This window comes from Heterodontus francisci, chromosome 23 (genome assembly GCF_036365525.1).
Source record: "Heterodontus francisci isolate sHetFra1 chromosome 23, sHetFra1.hap1, whole genome shotgun sequence".
Lineage (NCBI taxonomy): Eukaryota > Metazoa > Chordata > Chondrichthyes > Heterodontiformes > Heterodontidae > Heterodontus > Heterodontus francisci.
In genome coordinates, this window is record NC_090393.1 from 18,534,211 (window position 1) to 18,560,543 (window position 26,333).

Here is a 26,333-nt window from a genome sequence, read left to right on the forward strand (position 1 = left end):
GGTCTCGAGCTGGGGCTTCTTTTGCGGATGCTGTGGGGCTTTATAGCCTGGTCGGTATATGTCGTCGAATACTGCCGAGTCACGCGCCTGTACAGGGGGTCTCGAGTCATGGAAAAGTTCAGAATTGCGTGGTGGAGTAGCGAACCTAGACAACGGTCAAGGACTTTTTAAAGTAAAGAGGGGTCCTTGCCTCCTGGGGCCAATATGAGTCCGATGTCCAGGGCTTTGGTCTTTATCCACCAGCGATCCTGCCGACTATGCCAAATTGTTGGATCTCATCAATTTCAGAGAGAGACGAAGTCTGACTGTAACTTTAAAAAACTTTATTGCGGTACATAATGGTTACATCATCAGCAAAGCAGACACACACACACCTGTGCGCCAAATTAAGCCTTTCTTATAGTCCTTCATACAAATCAGTGACACCCCTTCTTTGTTCCCAATTGGTCTACAAACTTCTGCATTTTCTTGGTGTCAGAGCCTGATTGGTGTACTGCCTTATCAATTTGTTTCACCACCTTACTCCAGCAGTTTCACATCCCCCTATCTCCTTGGACCGTTAGGTTGATTGTTCCACAATAGGCGACTATTAAGCAGTCTGCAGCTGTCCCGTTAGTTTCTGCTTGTTAGTCTGTTTCTGCTGATAAGCTGTCTCTGCAGCTCTGAGGTTAGTTTGTTAGTAGTCTATAATTAATTGATTAGCTGTCTTAGGTCTGTCCCCATTGTTCTGTCCCCACAGGGGCTCACTAAGTGCTTGTAAAGATCTCTTATCTGCACTCAATGGAGCTGTGAAATTGCTTTCAGTGGATGATACCTCTCGAAATCTGACAAGTAGTAATAAAATAAAACTTACTTCAATGTGATTTCTGCTGTTGGATTCCTTAGGGGAGTCATTGGTATCTGGACAGTGTGCTATTTTCATTTTCAAGCAGGACTGTAAACTTCCATCATTCAATTGGCTTCTTAACTTGCTTTTTATGAAATTCATGCTTGAAAACACTTGCTCAGACAGGTAAGTAGATCCAAAGATGGATAGTGCGCCATATGCGGATCTCTTCAAGTAAATGTCCAGCAAAGAATTCTAAACTTCAAACACAATTTAGGCTTTTTTTTAAGATCGTGCATTTCAGTCCATCTGTGTTGAAGATTTCTAGATTTTCAATTTGGGTTTCCACATATCCTTGTCATGCAAATCTTCCAGTTCAAGTTCAATTTCCACTTGGCTCGCTCCTGAAAATGCTGAAAAGTTGAGTGTCGAGGTGTCTGCTTCAAGGGGTTTGAACGCAAGTTGTAAAGTTGCCCTTTCCTTTCCTGAAAATGTCCTGCAAAAGCTTCTTGTATTTTCAGAATCTGATTTTTTTTCAGGTTTTCCTTGTAAAGTGTACTGTTTAACTGTTCTTTGAATTGTTTCACTGATGCGAAATGAGCAAGGGAACCTGTCTCAGTGTGTCTTGCAAACAGTGCTAGTTTGCGCTCAAATGAAAGTACTTCACCAAAAGGGCGAGAGCCGTGTTTCCCTTGCCTTGCAGCTTTTTGTTGAGATCGTTTAAATGTGATGTGATGTCTGCCATGACGTGAAATTTCAGCAGCCACTTTGGATCTGTGGACTTATCAGCCATTTCAGAACCCATCAAAATGTAGTGGAAGCAAGTCATTCTCGATCCCAAGGGACTGCCTAAGAAGAAGTAGTTAACTCTGCAAAGTCGCAGCCCTTTTCTCGCATGAGCACCTTCAATTCTTCCAAACAACTGGAAAAATGCAGAAGAACTCTTCCCCCTGGAAAGTCAACATTCCTTGTTATGGAGAAAAAGGTCCGAATATTGACAGTTAACCTCTTTAAGAAGTGCACAGAATTGCCAGTTGTTTAATCCTTTTGCCATTATTTTGTTAACTGTCTTTATAACCAGGAACATTACTTCCGTGCACTCAGGAGGAAACGTTTGGGCACAGAGTGCTTCTTGATGAAATATGGAATGCAATGAAATATCACATTGTGATCCAGCATCTTTTGCAACAGAGTAACAAATCCCTTGTTCATCCCTTTCATACTCGGTGCCCATCAGTAGTGACTGAGATTATATTGTTGGCAGCTATTCCTTTTGTCTTTAGGCAGTTAGTAATAGCTGAGAAAATATCTTCTCCCTTTGTCTTTTAAGGGGCTCCTTTTGGGGTCCCTTGGAATTCACATACCTGCAAAGAAGAGCAATCTGTGCAATATCATTAACAGCATACAATTCATCACAAGCAATAGAGGTTGTTCTCCTTGGAACAGAGAAGGTTGAGGGGAGATTTGATTGAAATGTACAAAGTTTTGAGGGGCCTGGATAGTGTATGTGAAGGGCCTATTTACCTTAGCAGAGAGGTCAGTTACGAGGGGGCATAGATTTAAAGTGATTGGTAGAAAAATTAGAGGGGAGATGAGGAAAAACTTTTCCACCCAGAGAGGGGTGGGGATCTGGAACTCACTGCCTGAAAGGGTAGTTGAGGCATAAACCCTCAACTCATTCAAAAGGAGTCTGAATAAGCACCACAAATGCCGTAATCTGCAAGGTGACAGACCAAATGCTGGAAGGTGGGATTAGAATAGGTGGGTCGTTTTCGGCCGGCACCAACGTGATGGGCCAAGTGGCCTCTTTCTGTGCCTTAAACTTTCTATAAGCCTGGAGCTAAATTTATATCCTTAATTTGCTGGCTGGTGATATCTGTCCCATTTTCGCTGTTCTGTCCCTCATGGTCTTTGCAAATAAAGGCATGTCTTTAATTTTTTGAATTTTTAAAAAAATCACTGTTCAGCGGTTCTGATACTTTGATAAAGTACTCGTACATATTCACCATCTGTGAGTGGCTTTCCTCATTTCGCAATCTCTTGAGCTGCCATAAAACTAGCAGTAATTGAGCAACTTTATGATTTCATCCACTTAACGAACACGTTCCTAGATTTGCCTGCCTTGTTTTTCAGCTCCTCCACTGCTTTCTTTCTAGCATTTTCAACTGGATAATTTTCAGCAAAAGTACTGTGCTTTTTAGTAAAATGCCTCTCAAGATTTAATTTTTTTTGTTGGCAAATTTCTCATTGCAAATGAGACACATGGCCAGCTGAATTCAGGATGAATGCAAATGAATCAGTCCATTCATCTTGAAATTCTCAATTTTTATCTTTGTAGCAATTTCAACCCCTCTAATTATGCCATTTTTTCCCAAATTAAATTCAAACACTAATCTGTTTTTAAAAACCATCAACCTTAATATTCCGCACAGTGCTACTAAACTTTTTTGTAACAAACAGCCTCAAAACAAGGGCCACAGCTGGTTCCTTTATTGATTGTCCACATCTACGAGCGACTCGCGTAGTTGGCAATCGGGTGATGCGTATGCCGTTAACACGATGGTGCATGATGTCATTTTGCATGGTAAAACAATCGCCAAGGAGATTTTTAGACATCTAATAGTTCTTTTTAAGTTGGAGACACATTTAGATAACTATTTTCTAAAAATTGATGAGAAAAAAATGGGTTCGATTGATCAAGGTCGGGAGCCGCACAATTCCTTAAAGAGCCGCAGGTTCCCAAGCCCTGCCCTAGAACCACAAAACAAGTTCCATCTGTACCTTAAGTAAGTATGTATGTAGATGTATGTGTGTGTATGATTATCTTCAGATATGTGGTGTTTGGATTATAGTAAGAACTGCATTAGATTTAAGTATTTTAGTTCTGTCCCAGTGTTTGAGATTGATCAGTGTCAGGGCAGCTGTATTACTGCATCACATTGGATATCAACCCTAATAGAATAAACATCAAACATAATTAAAACTTGAAGATGTAAAGAGAATTGATGCAGGTGCTGATTATAGATTGGAATCTAATTGAGCAAGTCAGGTGGTTAATAAATAGACAAATAAACAAACACCCAGGAGTAACAGGCTAGAATCTGCTTGAGGGAATCAGATTGTCAGGGATTTACAAGAGTGGTTTGGGATTCTTTTTGTTGCCACTACTTTGGACATTGGTCAGTGTGTTCCTGGTAGTGGTGGTTTGATATCATTCATACTGAATAGAGTTGTCACCTTTTGCTGAGGTCAAAGCTGGATGAAGTCAGAGTATGAGTGGAATATAGCTTCTGGTATTTTCTTTGCTGCTCCAGAGACAGTGATGGAAATGGGAACACAAAAGGACTCCACCTTTAAGACTCTGCCCCTGTCAGTTCCATGCCAAGTTCTTCTCTCCTTACTTATTGCCCCTGATGTTAGTAAGTATGACTTAGAGTCTTCTAATCCAGTGTTCTGACTATAGCAACTTCACCATTCTCAGACTCTTCGTTCAGAAATATTTGCTGCAGTTTGTTTTGTGGCATCATTTTGTAATCTCTGTTTCTTTCTACAGCAGTGCCCACCACACCAGCATGTCTGTTTCTGGAATTTTCTGTGCTCCACAATATTTCTTTTCCAAAGCACAGAGCATTATGGCCCTGTGCAAATATCCATGTGGCTCGGTGTGGGTTTCATCACGATGGAAACACTCCAACTCACGACAGTACAGAGCTGTGATTTTTGACTTGGCTGGAGTTCTGGTTCCTTCTCCAGCCACATTGGCTGCCGGTGAGCAATGTGCAGGATTTTTAAAAAATTTAATCCTTTGGAAGTGAGCTTTTACGGGTTTATTAATGGCGTGGCAGATTTTATCTAAAAACAGATGCACAAAAAAGAATGTGCACCCTAGTGGCTCAGTGGGACCATGAAGATCCCTGGGACCATGCCTGAATCATATCACAGATGGAAAGATAGGATGAAGGGTTGCATCTGCAATTCTGCATTCCTTATCTCAGCTGTGCGATTGTAAGTGTAGACATGAGTTGATGCTGAACATTTCTTTGAAGCGACCATAGCGGTTGGACTGACAGACTCATTGCTTGGCTGCTTTTGCACCTTTCCTCCTGGAAGGTTTCAGAGTGTTGGTAGTGAAGAATCAGGAAAAGCTTTTCTGCTTTCTTAGCTGTGCAGGGTTGGGAGAGCGGAATACCTGTACCTAAAGTATTCGTCCGTGCGTAGTTTAAAATGGAATATAGTAAATTCTGTAATTTGCTATGTTCTTTAGTACTTCTTTTGTTGAAGTAGCTATAACGCACTTGCAACAGGATTTATAGCTGCTCCACCTTCCACTATTCTATAATCTGTGGCCTGTCCTCCTTGTATTCAATAGAATGGGAGCTGAAGAATGGTCTTCAACCTGGATGGATCTGGAAAACCATATTAACTGGAGAGAAACTTGTTGCCTGGGAGCGGTGCATGCTTGGAGAACTGAAATTCGAGGAGTTTGTCGAGGCAGTGGCTGCAGTAAGTATTATATATTGAGTCTGATATACCAGGTTTAAAATAGCAATTCTTTCACTTCCCCAACAATTTTCTTCCCTCCTCTCCTGAGGATATTGAATGTAGTTGAGGTGCTCTTCATGGCTTTCTGGTTCCCTCTACGAGGTTCCGCCAATGACCTAAAGAGTGAAGAGGCTACCAGTGCGGTAATCAAACATACTCACTAAAACAAAGCAATGTTTTCTTTTTCCTGTTTGGTGCTGAGTTAGGTGATCCCAGTTGGGTCAGTAAGTATGGTACTGCAATCAGCCTCCATGTCCTGTGTTAGGCAGCAGTTATAACAATCAGCCTTCCTAATATACCCCTTTATGTGCTCACTGACCTACATTGGCTCCCTGTCAAGCAACATCTTGATTTTAAAATTCTCGTCATTGTTTTCAAATTCCTCCGTGGCCTCGCCCCTCCATATCTCTGTAACATCCTCTAGCCCCACAACCCTCCAAGGTATCTGCACTTCTCTAATTCTGGCCTCTTGAGCATCCCCAATTTTAATCGCTCCACCATTGGTGGCCACACCTTCAGCTGCCTAGGCCCCAAGCTCTGGAATACCCTACCTACACCTCTCTACCTCTCCCCCTTGCTTTCTTCCTTTAACACTCCTTAAAACCTACCTCTTTGACCAAGCTTTTGGTCATCTGACCTAATATCTCCTTTATGTGGCTCGGTGTCACATTTTGTTTTATTTTGCTGCTGTGAAGTTTGGAAGGTTTTATTACATTAAAGGTGCTATATAAATATAAGTTGTTGTTTAACATATCTATTTAGTTCACCTCTAAATTAGCTGTCCTTTATTGATAGTACTGTGGCCAAGTTGCAACTGCAATCCTGCATGCTCAATTTCCTCTGCAAGCCTACTGTGTTGAAATCAAGATTTAGTGCATTGTCTACTACTTTAACACATTCTTTTTAAGGACTTCAAAACTATGAACTCCTTGCCTTCCTCAGTCTTCCAGCCTTATCGAGGCTTGAAACCTAAGTTCAGCACCACCTAACATTACTTCTTGGTTTACCTTTCTTCTCTCCTGTTTTCAACCTTCAGCTTTCCTGCACTCTGGTCCTTCTCTTGGGTTTCCTGATTTAAAAACAGTAATGATTTTGAAGTACTGATCTCAGCTGGAAATTCTTAGTGAAGGCAATGCATTTTTCTTCACACAGAAAGACAGCCACTTGATCATATTTCCTTTTCCTTTAAATGGCTGGTTATGCTATGGGAGTTAGGGCACTGCTCTGGATGTGGAGGTTTGGAGATAATAGGAAAGGAAGAGCAAATAATAAATAAAGCACATGCAGTATTTTATCCATTTCTGGTCACCTTATTTCCAAAGGACACGAATACATTAGAGAGGGTACAAGGGCAAGCAGCAATTTTGTTTTGTTGTGAAGTCGAACTTGGGAGTGTGAGGTGTCTGAACCAGGTTAGTGGTAAGTGAACTGCCAATGTTCTGTCAAGTCAAACAGAGCAGGAAAATCCCCAGTTTGATCCCTGTCTGTGCTGGGGTAGCACTGACATCCATATAATTAGCCTCACAATGCCTGGGCTTAGAAAAGGGAAAACTATCAGTCAGGGTTTCCAGTACTGGTGATTGCATATGTAGTTGACGAGCGCAGCGTCAGCCTGGGGGACGCTGATATCGAGGAGGCTGTGGGCTGGCCTGCTCGCCAGGGTCGCAATCCACTTGTTGACGAAGACAATGCAGATGGAAGCGAACAGGTTCACCGAGAACCCGATTATCTTGATGAGGTCCTTTCTTAAGTGCATTACTACTAACCAATTAATGAAGGTACCCCACCAGCATTCAGATCACTAGAGGACAATGGTGGGAGCTGATATAATGTTGTATTACCTGCACCCCCTTTCTCCACCCCCTCCCAGCACGCTCCCCCCTCACACCATCTTCCCCTCGCACCCCCTTCCCCCTACCTCCTCCCACCGGCATCCACCTATCCCTGAGCAGGGGCCCTAACAACCCCACTGCCTTGTCGGCGTCTTGGGAGGGACCAAGGCTAAGGGAGCAAACCCTAACAGAAAATCCGGAGCGGAACCCCGAAGGCGGTCATGTGTCACCTTTGGTATGTTTCCGGCAGTTTCTGCCGCCATACTGGTGCCAAACATCATGTTCTGCACTCCTTTGGACCCCACCAGGAAGGCCGAGAGGGGGGTTTTGACGCTTGGGCAACTCACAACCTCCATACATCCGCCTAGGCATGCGCCATGGAGAGGTCACTCCATAGTCGCCTGACAGCGACCAAAACAACACGGAAGGCAGCACTTACGGGTTATAGTCCAGCTCAATTGGCGTAGAGATTGGGCGCCATGGATTGCCTTTGTCGGTGGGAGAGGTCATCACATCTCACTGGACAGCTACCGCCCGCCTCAAACCAGGCAGCCTCTGTCCCGCCACAGTCCACCTGCTTCAATGGGTGCTTGGAGCTCAGGGTCATTGCCCGACAAGTGGACTGTAATACTGCACCAAACAGCACAACAAAAAAAGGAAAGAACGTACCAACCCTTCGTTTTGCAAGCTGGAACGTCGGAACTGTGTCCTGGCCTGTCGGAAGACCTTACACAAATCGACGACTCTCGGAAAACTGCCATCATTAACAACGAGCTCAGTAGACTCAATGTGGACATTGCAGCACTTCAGGAGACATGCCTCCCTGCGAGCGGATCTCTAAGCGAGCAAGACTACGCCTTCTTCTGGCAGGGTAGGGATCCTGAAGAACCAAGACAGCATGGAGTGGGCTTCGCCATCAGACACTCTTTGCTCAACATGATAGAGCCACAGTCACATGGTTCAGAACGCATACTGTCCAACCGACTGCTCACCGCCTCTGGTCCAGTACACCTACTCAGCATCTATGCTCCAACACTCTGCTCCCCACCTGAAGCTAAAGAACTCCATAATATCATTAATAGCATCCCCAATACCGAACATCTGTTCCTGCTGGGGGACTTTAATGCCAGGGTTGGGGCTGACCATGACTCATGGCCCTCCTGCCTTGGACGCTATGGCATTGGAAGGATGAATGAGAATGGACAGAGACTGCTTGAGTTGTGTACCTATCACAACCTCTGCATCACCAACTCGTTCTTTCATACTAAACCCTGTCACTAGGTTTCTTGGAGGCCCCCGAGATCACGTCATTGGCACTAGCTGGACCTCATCGTCACAAGGCGAGCCTCTTTAAACAGCGTTCAAATCACACGCAGCTTCCACAGTGCGGACTGCGACACCGACCACTCCCTGGTGTGCAGCAAGGTTATACTCAAACCAAAGAAGCTGTATCACTCCAAGCAGAAGGGTCGCCCGCGCATCAACATTAGCAGAATTTCTTATCCACAGCTGTTATATAAGTTTCTAAATTCACTTGAAAAAGCCCTTCAAAACACTCCTACAAGGGATGCACAGACCAAGTGGGCCCACATCTGAGAAGCCATCTATGACTCAGCAATGACCACCTATGGCAAACGTGTGAAGCAGATTGCAGACTGGTTTCAATCTCACCTTGAAGAGCTGGAACCTGTCATAGCCGCTAAGTGCATTGCATTATCGAACTACAAGAAAGCCCCCAGTGAGTTAACATCCGTAGCACTTAAAGCAGCCAGAAGCGCAGCACAAAGAACAGCCAGGCGCTGCGCAAATGACTACTGGCAACACCTATGCAGTCATATTCAGCTGGCCTCCGACACCGGAAACATCAGAGGAATGTATAATGGCATTAAGAGAGCTTTTGGGCCAACCATCAGGAAGATCACCCCACTCAAATCTAAATCAGGGGACGCAATCACTGACCAACGCAAGCAAATGGACCGCTGGGTGGAGCACTACCTAGAACTGTACTCCAGGGAGAATGTTGTCACTGAGACCGCCCTCAATGCAACCCAGTCTCTGCCAGTCATGGATGAGCTGGACGTATAGCCAACAAAATCGGAACTCAGTGATGCCATTGATTCTCTAGCCAGCAGAAAAGCCCCTGGGTAGGACGACATTACTCCTGAAATAATTGAGTGCCAAGCCTGTTATACTTTCAGTACTCTATGAACTGCTTTGCCTGTGCTGGTACGAGGGAGCAGTACCACAGGAAATGCGCGATACCAATATCATCACCCTCTATAAGGACAAGGGTGACCACGGTGACTGCAACAATTATCGTGGAATCTCCCTGCTCAGCATAGTGGGGAAAGTCTTCGCTCGAGTCGCTTTAAACAGGCTCCAGAAGCTGGCTGAGCATGTCTACCCTGAGGCACAGTGTGGCTTTCGAGCAGAGAGATCCACCATTGACATGCTGTTCTCCCTTCGCCAGATACAGGAGAAATGCCGCGCACAACAGATGCCCCTCTACATTGCTTTCATCTCACCAAAGCCTTTGACCTCGTCAGCAGACGTGGTCTCTTCAGACTACTAGCAAAGATCGGATGTCCACCAAAGCTACTAAGTATCACCTCATTCCATGACAATATGAAAGGCACAATTCAGCATAGTGCCGCCTCATCAGACCCCTTTCCTATCCTGAGTGGTGTGAAACAGGGCTGTGTTGTCGCACCTACACTGTTTGGGATCATCTTCTCCTTGCTGCTCTCACATGCGTTCAAGTCTTCAGAAGAAGGAATTTTCCTCCACACATGATCAGGTGGCAGGTTGTTCAACCTTGCCCATCTAAGAGCAAAGACCAAAGTACGGAAAGTCCTCATCAGGGAACTCCTCTTTGCTGACGATGCTGCATTAACATCTCACACTGAAGAGTGTCTGCAGAGACTCATCGACAGGATTGCGGCTGCCTGCAACGAATTTGGCCTAACCGTCAGCCTCAAGAAAACGAACATCATGGGGCAGGACATCAGAAATGCTCCATCCATCAATATTGGCGACCATGCTCTGGAAGTGGTTCAAGAGTTCACCTACCTAGGCTCAACTATCACCAGTAACCTGTCTCTCGATGCAGAAATCAACAAGCGCATGGGAAAAGCTTCCACTGCTATGTCCAGACTGGCCAAGAGAGTGTGGGAAAATGGCGCACTGACATGGAACACAAAAGTCCGAATGTATCAAGCCTGTGTCCTCAGTATCTTGATCTACGACAGCGAGGCCTGGACAACGTATGTCAGCCAAGAGCGACGTCTCAATTCATTCCATCTTCGCTGCCTCCGAAGAATCCTTGGCATCAGATGGCAGGACCGTATCTCCAACTCCGAAGTCCTCGAGGCAGCCAACATCCCCAGCATATACACCCTACTGAGCCAGCGGCGCTTGAGATGGCTTGGCCGTGTGAGCTGCATGGAAGATGGCAGGATCCCCAAGGACACATTGTACAGTTAGCTCGTCACAGGTACCAGACCCACCGGCCGTCCATGGCTCCGCTTTAAAGACGTCTGCAAACGCGACATGAAGTCCTGTGACATTCACCACCAAGTCGTGGGAGTCAGTTGCCAGTAATCGCCAGAGCTGGCGGACAGCCATAAAGGCGGGGCTAAAGTGTGGTGAGTCGAAGAGACTTAGCAGTTGGCAGGAAAAAAGACAGAAGCGCAAGGAGAGAGCCAACTGTGTAACAGCCCCGACAACCAATTTTATCTGCAGCACCTGTGGAAGAGTCTGTCACTCTAGAATTGGCCTTTATAGCCACTCCAGGCGCTGCTTCACAAGCCACTGACCACCTCTAAGCGCTTACCCATTGTCTCTCGAGACAAGGAGGTCAAAGAAAAAGAAGATGATGTTGGATGAGGACAGTGTTCCACTAGTTCTTTTCTGCGCACTCCGATAGCCACATGGTGTAGGCTCACATATAAAGAGCAAAGGTACTAGTGTCGATGTCCTGAAGAGGCAGAGGAAGAATGAGTTGAAGCATTGTCTATTGGCTCTTCAAGATGAAGTGCTGGAACTTTCCAAGAATGGCAAGGCCCCAAAAGTGGTCATCTTGAGTAAAGCAACAGAGTATATTAGCAGGTTGAAGGCACAGCAACAGAAACTGAATGCAGAAAGGGACAAACCTCAGAAAAAACAGTAACAGTTGAGATGCAAATTCTCCGAGCAAGAGTTGTTAAACCACTGAAATGATGTGTGAACTCTTAAGCTTCTCCATGTGTAAATTCCATAATCTGTATCCATGTGTAAATAATTTTGATCTAATTTCATGTATTGTTACTTATAGCATATGAGACTTATCTTTGCAAAGAAAGGGGATGTTGTGTGATGTCCCTTTAAGATGTTAGTATGGTAATGAGCTAAGTACCAGAATGTAGTCATATGACTCGAAGCCAGAATCTCACTGCAACTAGAGTGGTTCTGAGAACTAGAGGAAGGTTCTGTAAATAGTTTGCTCTGTACTGTGCATAGTAGTTTCGCTGTAATAAACCTGTTTGCGATCTTCAAACTGGAGTCCACGCATCTCATTTTCTGTTGCACCAGACAACATAAAGAGCTCATTACACATATGATATGCAGCATTGTAAACACAAATTCTTAACCTACCACCAGTGCACTGCACCTCAAAGTCTCAGCCCTATTTTGCTTCTCCTTTCTGCATCTCCATCCTACTCTTCCTTATCTTATTCATCTTACGCTCAGTTTCCCTGGTCTTGCATGCATGCACTCTCTTCCCCTTTCAGTCCCTACCCCAAAATCACTACCAATCTCTCATCTTTTTTCTTTTATTTCTGGTTTCCCAGCCAGCCTCACACAGACCGTTCATGCTCTCCCAATTCTCGTTTTTCTTTCTTTCTCTCTCTATCTTTCTCTCGTATACTGTTTCTTGTTCTTGTTGTTTCTCTTGCTTGCTTTTTTGCGCTCTCTCTCTCTCTCTCTGTTTGGTTCTCTCTGTCACTACTCTTAACAGTTTTTCTTTTCTTTACACAGAATCAGACCTCTGATCCAATCAAGTCCTTTTTACTAGCAATGACAAGTCAGCTGAATAATCAGAGTCCTGCAATTAGAGAAGCAATTCAGTGCATCAGGGCAGAGGGACTGCAAACTGCTGTATTGACTAATAATTTCTGGTTCAAAGGCCAAGGTTTCTTGCCTGTGGAGAAAGTTGATTTTGATGTGGTAAGTACAATTCATCAAGCACTTCAAGATTTTATTTCCTTTCCTACATCTCTGCTGTGGTAGGTGTGTAAGGAAGAACTATAATTCAACCTACTTATTGTGCAGCAGTGCTGAGCATTAAGATGTAAGCACTCAGTGGCACAGATTGGGGAACAGACTCCGCTTCAAGTCCTGCTGCACTCCTTTCTTCATCTGAGCGACACTAAGTGGAGCTTGTGGACCAGAGGGAGAGGAAATGGACAGTTTTCCAGAATCAGAAAAGCAACACCACCTGCCTGCTGTAATAGTTGAGCTGGGAAGGTTGCAGAGGTAGAATGAAATAAAGCAATAAGGGTTTGAGGATGATTATTCTAAAATTCTGAGTCAGAAAGGGGTGATGGATGGGCAGGACTTTGTGTGAGGTAGGATGCAGACCTTCGAGTTCTGGTTAATTTGCTGATGTGGAGAGAAGGCTGGCAATGATCATGTTGGAGTATTTGAGCCTTAAGTTTATGAAGATGTATGAGACCGGCAGGGGTGTTGATGCTTCTGTTATAAATGACGTAAGAGCTGGGCTGTAATGATCTTCCTAGCTGATTACTATAGTATGATTGCACAAGGTAATGAGGTTGTGTACAGTTGAAATAAAACTATCCTTTTCAAGATGCCTGCTTAATCACTGTATAAGTAAGTGCATGTGTCACATGAGTGAAAAAACTACACAACATTTTTCAATTGTGAGCAGTAAAATATGTCTATTAGTGTATAAGCCATGTCCCCAATGGGTAGGAATAGATTTTATGGTACATGAGGGTTTGAAAGCCTGATCTGTTCTGCTGTTGTTCCCTGCACATATAATCAGGTAACCAAGGATGTATATTATTTGCATTAAAAAACTTCAGTTGATATTTTCCTAAACTTACATCGATCATGCTGATTCCCAACCCTTGTCATTTGTGTAATTCATCTGAGATCTGGCCTCTGATCCAAACAGTACAGCAGAGAGAAGTACACAAGTTGCAAGGGACGGATGCAAAAATCAAATTGTTTTGAAAACTGAGGACCTTTGCTTCACTGCTTTCTTACATTTTCTTCATTGTTTGCAGATCATTGAGTCATGCCGTGAAGGACTTTGCAAACCAAGTCCTGAGATCTACAAGCTCTGTTTAGAGCGTCTGAAGGTCCACCCTGAAGAATCAATTTTCCTTGATGACATTGGACTAAACCTGAAATCAGCAGCTAAGCTCGGAATCAACACTATTAAGGTAAAGCTGTCTCTAGATAGTTTTTGGGCACAGAAACATAATTTGGAGGGTAATAGCATGCAGTGGAGTAGTGATTGGAGAAAGGTACAATGTAAAGGCCCCATAGTGTTCTAGAAATTAAATATTTCTTCTATAGCTTTTCCTCCCCACCATCATCTGACAGCATTTTCTCCTCCTGGGGTTGCCATTTCAGACCTCTGGTACTTTGGCCAACTGAGTACTCTTTATATATGAACTAGACAGTGAATATCAGCAGGGTATTCAACTGTTGAGACATCACAGTAGAAGGTGATCCTGTACACACGCATGCATATTTTCTAGGAGTGAAAACCATGGCTTATTTTTCCCATTCTAAGATGGGGAGGACTGAGGGCAACAGTTTCTCTAGCTGGGAATTAGGCTACAATCAAAGCTGGGACTTTTGTGGTCTGAATGGTGAACTGTGGGGCGGTGAGGAGAGTTTGTAAATGCATTCACGTTAAGTTTATCTTTATGCCACTACATGGAGAACAGGAAATCAGCAATTTGAAAAAGGTCTTTTGTTTTAATTTCTAGGTTGGAGACATAGCTACAGCCATTCAGGAGTTGGAATCAATGCTGGGGTTCCCGTTGCACGGTTATGTGCATGATACACAAGCTGTTCGTAAGGCCTTGGAGATTCCTACAGACAGACTGAAAGAGTATCTCCAGACCACTCTGGGGCTAAGTTCAGCAGGTAGATTATTCATCCTCCTGCACCATGCTGTGACCCAAACTCTGGGCATACTGAACTGTTTACACCAGAATTATATGAATTTGTGGAATAACTTCATTACAATGGGACACTATTTATTAGAGGAGTTTTGGAATGATTTCTGTTTGGGTACTAAATGCTGTGATACTTGATCAGCTTCAATCTAGTGTAGCAGTCTGTTAAATGATATGAATCAATGCACAGTATGATGAAATAATGGTGTACAAAGGGCAAGCTGGAATGGGATTAATAGGTCAACTCGCACAAATGCTTTCCTTCTGGAATTTCAATTTTTGAACCAGAAGAAATTTGAGATCTAATGCAAACTTTCCAGCTAGATGCAGTTTGTGTAATAGTGTTTGTAGAGAGGACAGTTTTAGACTGTCCTGGAGCTTCTCTGATGTCTCAGTAGATAAATGCACGGTTCGTAATTACATTCACCATTGTGCCATGTCATGCCTTTTATTGTATTGAGATATAGTACAATTACCCTGACCCTTCATCATCAATTTCTTTTAGTTCCTATGGGAATTTCATTCCAAGGTAGCAATTGCAGATTGTTTTTTGCATATACTCACTTATTTTCTGCAGCAATTTAAATGTTTTTCCCAGAAGAGAGGCAGCAAGTAACTGGCCATGTTTGACCAAGCAGTAGCATAACTGACTGACTGGATGCCTGGCTTTGGAGTGTACTGCATTTCCAGATGAGGAGAGTAATTTGTATATGCGTGGCTAATTTCTGAGTGATGATGTGGGCTTCTTTCTTTTAGTTAAATTTTAATTTAGATAAATGGACTATTGAGAAGTGCTAGGGCCCTTTTCATTTTTTAGAATTTGTATCTCCTATTTGCTTACACTGACCCCACTCCCAGACCCCTAAAGCACCTCCCTGTTTGAGAAGGCTTGGAGATGGTCTGCTGATGGATGTTTACACACTAAATGTTAGGAAGTGCCCACAAGGTTGTAGATTGACTTGTCTTGCTTACTTCTTCTGAGACAACCAGTCTGACACCAGGAGGTGGTTGTCCAGAGAGAACCTGCAGCCTACCACTCTTTAGAACAGTGAGGTAGTTTAGCAGTGCACCATGCCACTGTATTAATGAAGTTGGATTGATATGCTAAATAGTTGTATCTGATTTCAGAGCCGTTGACTCTCCGGCAATTTAGTCATGGTCGTTCCAACCCTACATACCACATGCGGAGTGGCGACCAACAGCTGGTCCTGAGAAAGAAACCACCTGGAAAACTACTGCAATCAGCACATGCAGTGGAGAGAGAATATAGGTGTGTTGTGAGTAAAATGGAGGGAGTCTCTGGCCAGGATTTCACATTGGGCGGACGGGAGCCGGCCACCAATGTAAAAGTTGGTAGTGAACCCGCATCCACCTCACCTGGGGATCTGTCCTGCATTTTACAGGTCCCCAGGCTTTAATTGTTTAATGGGACTGCAGTCCAGCCGAGGACATGAAGCTAGGAGTCCAGGTAAGTTTGGGGGTAATCGGTCGGGCCCCAGCGAGGCGAAGGGGTGGGGGGCGTGTTGGGTCCTGGGGGTGGTTGGGGAAGCGGGGGTGGCCCTCAAACGGACACCCTGTGCCCGATTTTCAGGGCCCACCCCCCGAGGTGCTGAGCGGCTGCCAGCTTTTACCTGGTGGCCTTTTCCGGCTCCAGAACGCCCGCTTGCCACACGTAATATCTGAGTGGAGGCAGGCAAAGGCCATTAAGTGGCAACTTAAGGGCTTTGATTGGCTTGGGGCAGGCAGCCCATGTTTCGACCCCCTCGCTCTACGTAAAGGGGGGCGGACACGGGAGCAGGTGAGCAAGGCCTCCCAGAGCCTCCCGCTCCATTTTACATCCCCCCCCAGCCATCATCCGGCTCGTTGGGGTGGCATAAAATTCCAGCCTCTGTGTCTTACAAAATCGATGATTCCTCCTTGCTCAATCAGCAGCTCATTGAGCTGATAGTTTAATTCTTAGTCTGCTGTCATGTGCTCGGAATTCCAGGGTCCCTGGGTCAGCACTTCATAAAGATAAAGTTTTCAGCTCATAGCTCCTTAATGCCTTATTATGTAACTGGTATTGAGCCTTACTGATCAGGAAGATCCCTAGTTTGATTCCCATCTATGCCAATTTAGTTGATTTCAGCTGAGTTGGCATTATTGGCTTCAATGTCCCTAGACTAAGGAGGGGAAATTTAGACACATTTCTTGCTCTTCATTACCTGCTGCATTGTATATGTGGGAGTTGGATGAACTCATGGTTGGTCATAGTTGGCCACAGCCAAATATCCTGCTAACACTCACTGTCCAGCATTGGGTGAAAGCCTTCAGCACCTGTTGATCTATATGCCATTGAGAATCAGCACCTTGAGGGAGGAGGAGAGAAAATAAAATAGGGCAGTTGCAGAAGCCATATATAGTTAATTATGCTCTTTGTTCTGAATGTTTTGTTGCCTACTGTATTTTAGAAGGTTGAATTAAGGTTTGAAGTTTCATTTTCATTTCATGGTCCATTCAGGGTGATGAAAGCTCTTAGAGCCATGGGAGTTCCTGTTCCCAGGACACTTGCCATCTGTGAGGACCCCAGGTAAAAAGTCAAGCTCTGTAGCTGTTGCATTGTATAAGTATGTGTGTGTCAGTAATATAATAATAGTCAACAAGTGTAATGGGGTGGGCCTGGAACCTGGGTGATGTAGGTTTCGAGATGCTGTCCTTTCACCTCTGGAATCTGGTGGAATAAAGTCTGTATCTTTTATATACTGTGTGGAGATTAGATCTCCAAAACAACAACAACTTGCATTGAGATAGCATCTTTAACGTGCATGTAGTAAAACGTCCCAAGGTGCTTCACAGAAGCGTTGTCAGACAAAATGTGACCCAATTCCTAATAGATGTGAACACCCTAAACAACATTCAGCATTAAATCATCATTTTTCAATCAGATTCTAAAAATTAGCAGGTGTGGCAAGTGGAAACATTCAGTCTTTTGGTGCTATTGAAATGCATTATTGAGCCACAGTAAAAGGAGTTTTATGCCTTGCTTAGTATCCGAGATGGACATCGGATAGAGTGAAGGGATTAAATGTCCCCACTGGAAGGGAGAGACTAAAAATAAAATAATCTTTAAAGGGGAAAGAAAATCTGGGGGAGCACATATTTTTTTAAGTACTCGAAACCTATGATGCTACTTGTTTACTAGATGTGCTCCATCAATTGCAGTGGGGCAGGATGTCAACTTAGTATGGGATTCGAGCCACGTTAGAACTGATTCTATCACAGATAGACAGATGGTCAAGGATATAACTGGAGCCTAATCTCTACACACTGTCACGAACACGCGCTATGCCAAAAGATTATTTTTTAAATCCACTGGCTGGAAACCTGAATTAAATTTTAAGAAAGAAAAAAGGAACAGAGCAGATACAATGGCCACTAAAATTTGCATCAAAATCCCCTCCATTCCACTGCATTGAGAGGGAGTTTGGATGTCTGGCCAGCCCCCTCCATAACAATGACTTGAGAAGTTTGGAGTGCATCACCTGACCAGTTTCCATTAACAAGACATTCACGGCAATCTTGCGACATTAAACTGGTGGAGACAGACCACTCAAAGGTAATCACTTGAACAATGGGACCCTGATGGAGAGAAGGGAAGTCCTTGACATGAACTAATTAAGTTGCAAGAGGAAATACACATTGAGCCATCATGTGACAGGCCCACCATCTCTGTGTTTTAAGCTGGCTTTTTTCTCTCTGCACCAGACAAGCAACTGACACTGATCAGAAGAGACCCAAGTGGGGGGGGGGGGGGGGGGCTCTCGCTCTCGCTCTCTCTCTCCCCCCACCAACCCCGTCCCCCATCCCTGTCCACCTGGCAAGTTTATGAACCCTGCCTGCTGGCCGTAACCACCTGAGCATCATTGCGGCAGGCAGAGACCCTGTGAAGGAACTTGTACACATCGCTGTTTTCCAGGAAGACCACCGAATCTGCTGGCCACATCTATAAGCCGGAAGCCTCAGGACCACCGAGTTCATCTGGAAGACAACTGAGTCGCCAAACTCCACAGACTGTATACCCCTTTTTATTGCTCCGGACTCTAATCCAACAAATCTATTCTTCCCCATTCTAACCTATTCGTGTGCGCTTGTGACCCTCTAGTGTGTTTGTGTGAGTGAGTAAGTTGGAGAGTAGTTTATTATTTTACTTTGATCGGTTTTTGTGCAATAAGCTAACCTCTTTCTTTGTTAAACTCAAGAAGATCTGTTCAATTGGTTCTTTTATGATCATAGTACGTAAATAGTGAAGCACTCACTGAATTGGCAAGTACATTCACTTTTAAAAAGAAATAAACCCTGTTGCGGTCAAACAAGAAGAGGGAAAAGAGGGGAGCCCTTCGACCCCTCCTCACCTGATCATAACAGCACTTATAAGCTTTTATTTACAGAGATTCACATTACAAACATGCACCTTCAGAACCAACAAACACAGTGTCAGCTTGCTCCTATATATATAGGAGCACAAGTGAATCCCCAGTTAATGCACACCATCTGAATACAATTAAACACTCAATTAATATACAATTAACACTGGTGACTGGGGTTATTCACTACAAGCTGCGTACACTGCATATCAACACAAACATGTAGAATGTGTGTAAATGGGTGCTTCCATAACAACTGGAATACCTAATGAACCTGACCTTGTAATGGTGAAAAAACATTTTGTTCTTTCCCATGGTGGGGGTAGAAATAGACAATACCAAGCGCTGAAGTGCTATTAATGTGGGTGATTCAAGCACTGGTAGCCACTCCATCTTTGGTGTCCTCTGCATTCATATGACCTTTCTTCAGGAATGTGTTCAATGAACTGGGACTCAAAGGCTTGAATAGCTTGAATTAGGGTGATTAGATACCATCATGGGAACTGCATGCGACTTTTCTGTGATTGAAGTGCAACTCTTTCCACCCACCCAATAATTCATGGGCCTGTGGCACAAACTCAGCTTTTAAATAAGATGATAGCAAATAACCTAAAGAATTTGCACTTAAATAGTTCTTCATTGCCAACAAAATACTTTTGAAGTGTTGTTTTGCAGCCAAATGTGGTAGCCAGTTTACAGATGGAAAGGGCCCACAGTAAGCAAATCAGATGAATGAGCTGTTAACCTTTTTTTGGTGGTGATACTTCATGGACGATTGCTGGCCAAGGCACCAGGGGAAGCACAGGATCTTTTATGCTCACAGGAACAGGCAGGTGGGGCCTCTGTTTGACATCTCATCTGAAAGATGGCAATTCCTCATTACTGCACTGGTCAGGCTTGATTGCGTGCTCAAGTCCTGCTAAGCGGCTGGAATCCATGAGCTTTGGACTTGAAGGTGAGAGTGCTACCACTGAGACAAGCTAACACAAGTAGTAGCATTGTCTCAGCTTGCCATTATCACAAACTCAAGCATGCAACAGAAAAGTCAGGTAATGTTACCTGATGTAGACAAACAGCTGCTGAGAGAGAGAAAGACAGAGACAGAATGAGAAGTAGAAGGGAAAACAGTGGGAGAAGAGAAAAGGAGGTATGAAAAGTTAATGGAGAAAAAGGGAGAGAATGAGAGATACTGGAGAATGAAGGGGAATGAGATTAGGGCAAGGGAATGAGAGCAGGTGGTAAAGGGACAGTACAATCTCTTTCAGAAATTGACTAGTTGGTAGGTTTGACTTTGCGGATTTTTGTCAGGGTATGACCTGTCCTAGTTTTTAAAGTTTTGAAAAGTAGGCTGAGCCCAAATTATATTCTACTGGAACTCCTATTGCAAGCGCACATAATACACTATTGACTATCGCTTGTTTAAATGAGTTTGATTCTGGGGACCCATGTGGTGCCCGCTGACCTTGCTATATGTTAAAATGCATTTGCTTGCAAGTATTAAATGATAATACATCCTTTTCAAACGGAGATGTTCTCATAATATTTCCTATTTTCAGTGTTCTTGGGACTTCCTTTTACCTGATGGAATACTGCCCGGGAAGGGTATTTAAGGACCCAACATTGCCGGGATTAACTGTTAGTCAGCGGAGAGACATTTACACCGCCATGAACCATGTTCTCTGCCAGATTCATCAGGTTGATATCCACGCAGCTGGATTGGAGGATTATGGAAAATATGGTAAGGAACATTTCCTGATTGTAATTTATTATTACTTTGCATATATTTGTCCTTCTGATTATGTATAGCACTAAGTTTTGAGTTTGGTTAGATTTCATTTTTATCTTATTCCTAAAGAATTTCTAAGGAATGGTTCCTAGGGTTTTATTTTCAACAGATGTTGGGTAATTCCTAACCCTCTTTAGTTTTTTTCCCCCCTTTTTTCACTTTGACTCTTTTGTCATGCAAGTTGAAAACCAGATCTTTCTACCTGTTGAATCACAGGTCTGAGCCCACACCCTATTCTTCTGTGGCTGCAGTTTGTCAGAATACCAATGTATTTTGTCAATACTGCTGGCCTTATGTTTGCACAACTTGTAATCAGTGCTTCTTGTTAAGGGTGTGTTAGATTGAGCATCAAACTGGCTGATTTTCTTCTAGCCAATGGCACCAAGGCAAATTGTAGCAATCCAAATGCTGAGTTAAGATCTGTTAATCCAGCCCAGACCAGGAATGAAACAAGGAGCTTCTGATCTACCTGTATCTGTACCACAGTGAGCAGTGCATTTATTCACAAAACCATTGTGGAAAATCTGGTACATAAACAATATGATATACCTAGGAAAAAATTGGAAGTTTACATCTGCAGAAGTCGACAATAGATTGTCAGCCTAATCTCCTTGCTTCTTTCAAGGGTTTGATCCCCTCCTTCTCATTTCTTTTGCTGCTTCTGGTATTGTGCTGATCTGTTTTAATAGTATTTATTCTTAGGCAATTACATTGAGCGCCAGGTACGCACATGGACTAAGCAGTACCGAGCAAGTGAGACTTGTAACATTCCAGCAATGGAACAGCTCATAAAATGGCTTCCAAAAAACCTCCCAACACATGAAAAGACCACGATTGTGCACGGAGACTTCAGGTATGTAATGTAACTGTTTAAATGCTTGATAACAATTTAATCTGACAAAAATTTATCCACGTGTTTTGGAGGTAACAATGAAGAATGATTTTTAAGGTTGTGGTTTAAATTTCATCGGGCTGTGAAGAATTGGGGCTGGATTTTAAAAGCCCGCTGCTGATCTTGGCATCGAGCTCAAAAAATGGCGGGCCCGCCTGTGCGGGCCGCACGTTGATGAGCCGCCACGATCTCCCGCATGGTGGCTCATTCAAATAGCCAGGGCAGTCCGCCACACCCCCCCCCACCGCTCCTGCCTCCAATAACGTCTCCAGCAATGACGTCAGCTGCCTGTGCATAGGCACTGGCACCATTTTTAACGGGCAGCCAACCCTGCCAACATATTTAAATTTTTAAAGAAGTATGCCCCAAAAAAAACCAATAAATTTCTCATGCTCCTTTCCCACCCCCCCAATAACATTTACATTAATTATTTGCCCTTTCTCCCCCAAAAAACCTACCTTTTAAATGTGACCTTCCTCCCCGCGCCCCTCCCCAGATTGCACAAAGTTCAGAGTTCACCCCTTCCCACCATCCCTTACAGCCAGTACATTTATTTGACCCTGTCTTCCCCCCCCCCCCCCCAACACAGAAAATATTAACTCCTCCCCACTCCCCACCAGTGTCACGTCGCTTTGCCCCAGTTGGGGAATTGAAGTCACAGGATTGCGGCCAATGCGCAGCCCAGAGGTTGAGGGTAAGTCCATTTAAATGTATTCATTTTTTATTAATTTAAATCTTGAAATTCATGTCCCGTCGTCCAGTGGCGGGGAGGGGCTGCCATGGCGCGTCGTCACCAATGGGAGGATCGTTCCGGGCCTTCGTAGCGTCAAGTTCTGTTGTGGGCCTCTTCCAGACCCATTGTCAGGCACCCCACCCCCCGCCATAGATCACAATGTCGGGGGCTTGGTAAAATCCAGCGCTTGACTTAAACCATGGGATGCAGTGCACACCCACAAACCTATCACCACAGCTCCAGTGTTGGATATTTAAAATAGCTTGAGTATTGTACATCAATTATATACCTCAAACTGCAGTTTAACACACACTTTTTCTCACTCTCATCTGTCTGTCTGTCTGTCTCTCCCTCTCGTTCCTCCCCCTGTTCTCCCTCTCTGTCTCCCCCCCCCCCGTTCTCCCTCTCTGTCTCCCCCACCCCGTTCTCCCTCTCTGTCTCCCCGCCCCCGTTCTCCCTCTATGTCCCCGCCCCCGTTCTCCCTCTATGTCCCCGCCCCCGTTCTCCCTCTCTGGCCCCGCCCCCCCTTCTCCCTCTCTGGCCCCGCCCCCCCTTCTCCCTCTCTGGCCCCGCCCCCCCTTCTCCCTCTCTGGCCCCGCCCCCCCTTCTCCCTCTCTGGCCCCGCCCCCCCTTCTCCCTCTCTGGCCCCGCCCCCCCTTCTCCCTCTCTGGCCCCGCCCCCCCTTCTCCCTCTCTGGCCCCGCCCCCCCTTCTCCCTCTCTGGCCCCGCCCCCCTTCTCCCTCTCTGGCCCCGCCCCCCCTTCTCCCTCTCTGGCCCCGCCCCCCCTTCTCCCTCTCTGGCCCCGCCCCCCCTTCTCCCTCTCTGGCCCCGCCCCCCCTTCTCCCTCTCTGGCCCCGCCCCCCCTTCTCCCTCTCTGGCCCCGCCCCCCCTTCTCCCTCTCTGGCCCCGCCCCCCCCTTCTCCCTCTCTGGCCCCGCCCCCCCTTCTCCCTCTCTGGCCCCGCCCCCCCTTCTCCCTCTCTGGCCCCGCCCCCCCTTCTCCCTCTCTGGCCCCGCCCCCCCTTCTCCCTCTCTGGCCCCGCCCCCCCTTCTCCCTCTCTGGCCCCGCCCCCCCTTCTCCCTCTCTGGCCCCGCCCCCCCTTCTCCCTCTCTGGCCCCGCCCCCCCTTCTCCCTCTCTGGCCCCGCCCCCCCTTCTCCCTCTCTGGCCCCGCCCCCCCTTCTCCCTCTCTGGCCCCGCCCCCCCTTCTCCCTCTCTGGCCCCGCCCCCCCTTCTCCCTCTCTGGCCCCGCCCCCCCTTCTCCCTCTCTGGCCCCGCCCCCCCTTCTCCCTCTCTGGCCCCGCCCCCCCTTCTCCCTCTCTGGCCCCGCCCCCCCTTCTCCCTCTCTGGCCCCGCCCCCCCTTCTCCCTCTCTGGCCCCGCCCCCCCTTCTCCCTCTCTGGCCCCGCCCCCCCTTCTCCCTCTCTGGCCCCGCCCCCCCTTCTCCCTCTCTGGCCCCGCCCCCCCTTCTCCCTCTCTGGCCCCGCCCCCCCTTCTCCCTCTCTGGCCCCGCCCCCCCTTCTCCCTCTCTGGCCCCGCCCCCCCTTCTCCCTCTCTGGCCCCGCCCCCCCTTCTCCCTCTCTGGCCCCGCCCCCCCTTCTCCCTCTCTGGCCCCGCCCCCCCTTCTCCCTCTCTGGCCCCGCCCCCCCTTCTCCCTCTCTGGCCCCGCCCCCCCTTCTCCCTCTCTGGCCCCGCCCCCCCTTCTCCCTCTCTGGCCCCGCCCCCCCTTCTCCCTCTCTGGCCCCGCCCCCCCTTCTCCCTCTCTGGCCCCGCCCCCCCTTCTCCCTCTCTGGCCCCGCCCCCCCTTCTCCCTCTCTGGCCCCGCCCCCCCTTCTCCCTCTCTGGCCCCGCCCCCCCTTCTCCCTCTCTGGCCCCGCCCCCCCTTCTCCCTCTCTGGCCCCGCCCCCCCTTCTCCCTCTCTGGCCCCGCCCCCCCTTCTCCCTCTCTGGCCCCGCCCCCCCTTCTCCCTCTCTGGCCCCGCCCCCCCTCCTCCCTCTCTGGCCCCGCCCCCCCTCCTCCCTCTCTGGCCCCGCCCCCCCTCCTCCCTCTCTGGCCCCGCCCCCCCTCCTCCCTCTCTGGCCCCGCCCCCCCTCCTCCCTCTCTGGCCCCGCCCCCCCTCCTCCCTCTCTGGCCCCGCCCCCCCTCCTCCCTCTCTGGCCCCGCCCCCCCTCCTCCCTCTCTGGCCCCGCCCCCCCTCCTCCCTCTCTGGCCCCGCCCCCCCTCCTCCCTCTCTGGCCCCGCCCCCCCTCCTCCCTCTCTGGCCCCGCCCCCCCTCCTCCCTCTCTGGCCCCGCCCCCCCTCCTCCCTCTCTGGCCCCGCCCCCCCTCCTCCCTCTCTGGCCCCGCCCCCCCTCCTCCCTCTCTGGCCCCGCCCCCCCTCCTCCCTCTCTGGCCCCGCCCCCCCTCCTCCCTCTCTGGCCCCGCCCCCCCTCCTCCCTCTCTGGCCCCGCCCCCCCTCCTCCCTCTCTGGCCCCGCCCCCCCTCCTCCCTCTCTGGCCCCGCCCCCCCTCCTCCCTCTCTGGCCCCGCCCCCCCTCCTCCCTCTCTGGCCCCGCCCCCCCTCCTCCCTCTCTGGCCCCGCCCCCCCTCCTCCCTCTCTGGCCCCGCCCCCCCTCCTCCCTCTCTGGCCCCGCCCCCCCTCCGCCCTCTCTGGCCCCGCCCCCCCTCCGCCCTCTCTGGCCCCGCCCCCCCTCCGCCCTCTCTGGCCCCGCCCCCCCTCCGCCCTCTCTGGCCCCGCCCCCCCTCCGCCCTCTCTGGCCCCGCCCCCCCTCCGCCCTCTCTGGCCCCGCCCCCCCTCCGCCCTCTCTGGCCCCGCCCCCCCTCCGCCCTCTCTGGCCCCGCCCCCCCTCCGCCCTCTCTGGCCCCCCCCCCCCTCCGCCCTCTCTGGCCCCGCCCCCCCTCCGCCCTCTCTGGCCCCGCCCCCCCTCCGCCCTCTCTGGCCCCGCCCCCCCTCCGCCCTCTCTGGCCCCGCCCCCCCTCCGCCCTCTCTGGCCCCGCCCCCCCTCCGCCCTCTCTGGCCCCGCCCCCCCTCCGCCCTCTCTGGCCCCGCCCCCCCTCCGCCCTCTCTGGCCCCGCCCCCCCTCCGCCCTCTCTGGCCCCGCCCCCCCTCCTCCCTCTCTGGCCCCGCCCCCCCTCCTCCCTCTCTGGCCCCGCCCCCCCTCCTCCCTCTCTGGCCCCGCCCCCCCTCCTCCCTCTCTGGCCCCGCCCCCCCTCCTCCCTCTCTGGCCCCGCCCCCCCTCCTCCCTCTCTGGCCCCGCCCCCCCTCCTCCCTCTCTGGCCCCGCCCCCCCTCCTCCCTCTCTGGCCCCGCCCCCCCCTCCTCCCTCTCTGGCCCCGCCCCCCCTCCTCCCTCTCTGGCCCCGCCCCCCCTCCTCCCTCTCTGGCCCCGCCCCCCCTCCTCCCTCTCTGGCCCCGCCCCCCCTCCTCCCTCTCTGGCCCCGCCCCCCCTCCTCCCTCTCTGGCCCCGCCCCCCCTCCTCCCTCTCTGGCCCCGCCCCCCCTCCTCCCTCTCTGGCCCCGCCCCCCCTCCTCCCTCTCTGGCCCCGCCCCCCCTCCTCCCTCTCTGGCCCCGCCCCCCCTCCTCCCTCTCTGGCCCCGCCCCCCCTCCTCCCTCTCTGGCCCCGCCCCCCCTCCTCCCTCTCTGGCCCCGCCCCCCTCCTCCCTCTCTGCGCCCCGCCCCCCTCCTCCCTCTCTGCGCCCCGCCCCCCTCCTCCCTCTCTGCGCCCCGCCCCCCTCCTCCCTCTCTGCGCCCCGCCCCCCTCCTCCCTCTCTGCGCCCCGCCCCCCTCCTCCCTCTCTGCGCCCCGCCCCCCTCCTCCCTCTCTGCGCCCCGCCCCCCTCCTCCCTCTCTGCGCCCCGCCCCCTCCTCCCTCTCTGGCCCCGCCCCCTCCTCCCTCTCTGGCCCCGCCCCCCTCCTCCCTCTCTGCCCCCCGCCCCCCTCCTCCCTCTCTGCCCCCCGCCCCCCTCCTCCCTCTCTGCCCCCCGCCCCCCTCCTCCCTCTCTGCCCCCCGCCCCCCTCCTCCCTCTCTGCCCCCGCCCCCCTCCTCCCTCTCTGCCCCCGCCCCCCTCCTCCCTCTCTGCCCCCGCCCCCCTCCTCCCTCTCTGCCCCCGCCCCCCTCCTCCCTCTCTGCCC

The 26,333-nt window shown here is 49.1% G+C and overlaps 1 protein-coding gene across 5 annotated transcripts in view; it reads left to right on the plus strand.

The window, feature by feature from the left end:
• LOC137382619 (acyl-CoA dehydrogenase family member 10-like) overlaps positions 1 to 26,333 on the plus strand; it is a 97,801-nt gene that overhangs the window by 16,845 nt on the left and 54,623 nt on the right. For 3 of the 5 annotated variants that reach the window (XM_068054796.1, XM_068054795.1, XM_068054798.1), the window contains 9 exons: positions 4,380 to 4,594; positions 5,196 to 5,329; positions 12,217 to 12,405; positions 13,491 to 13,649; positions 14,205 to 14,364; positions 15,525 to 15,666; positions 16,897 to 16,965; positions 20,356 to 20,537; positions 21,288 to 21,438. In XM_068054796.1, the coding sequence (XP_067910897.1) occupies positions 4,399 to 4,594; positions 5,196 to 5,329; positions 12,217 to 12,405; positions 13,491 to 13,649; positions 14,205 to 14,364; positions 15,525 to 15,666; positions 16,897 to 16,965; positions 20,356 to 20,537; positions 21,288 to 21,438 (1,382 nt within the window). In that variant the 5' untranslated portion in view covers positions 4,380 to 4,398. The remainder of the gene's footprint in view (positions 1 to 4,379; positions 4,595 to 5,195; positions 5,330 to 12,216; positions 12,406 to 13,490; positions 13,650 to 14,204; positions 14,365 to 15,524; positions 15,667 to 16,896; positions 16,966 to 20,355; positions 20,538 to 21,287; positions 21,439 to 26,333) is intronic. The other 2 variants (XM_068054797.1, XM_068054799.1) reach the window with 2 other exon arrangements.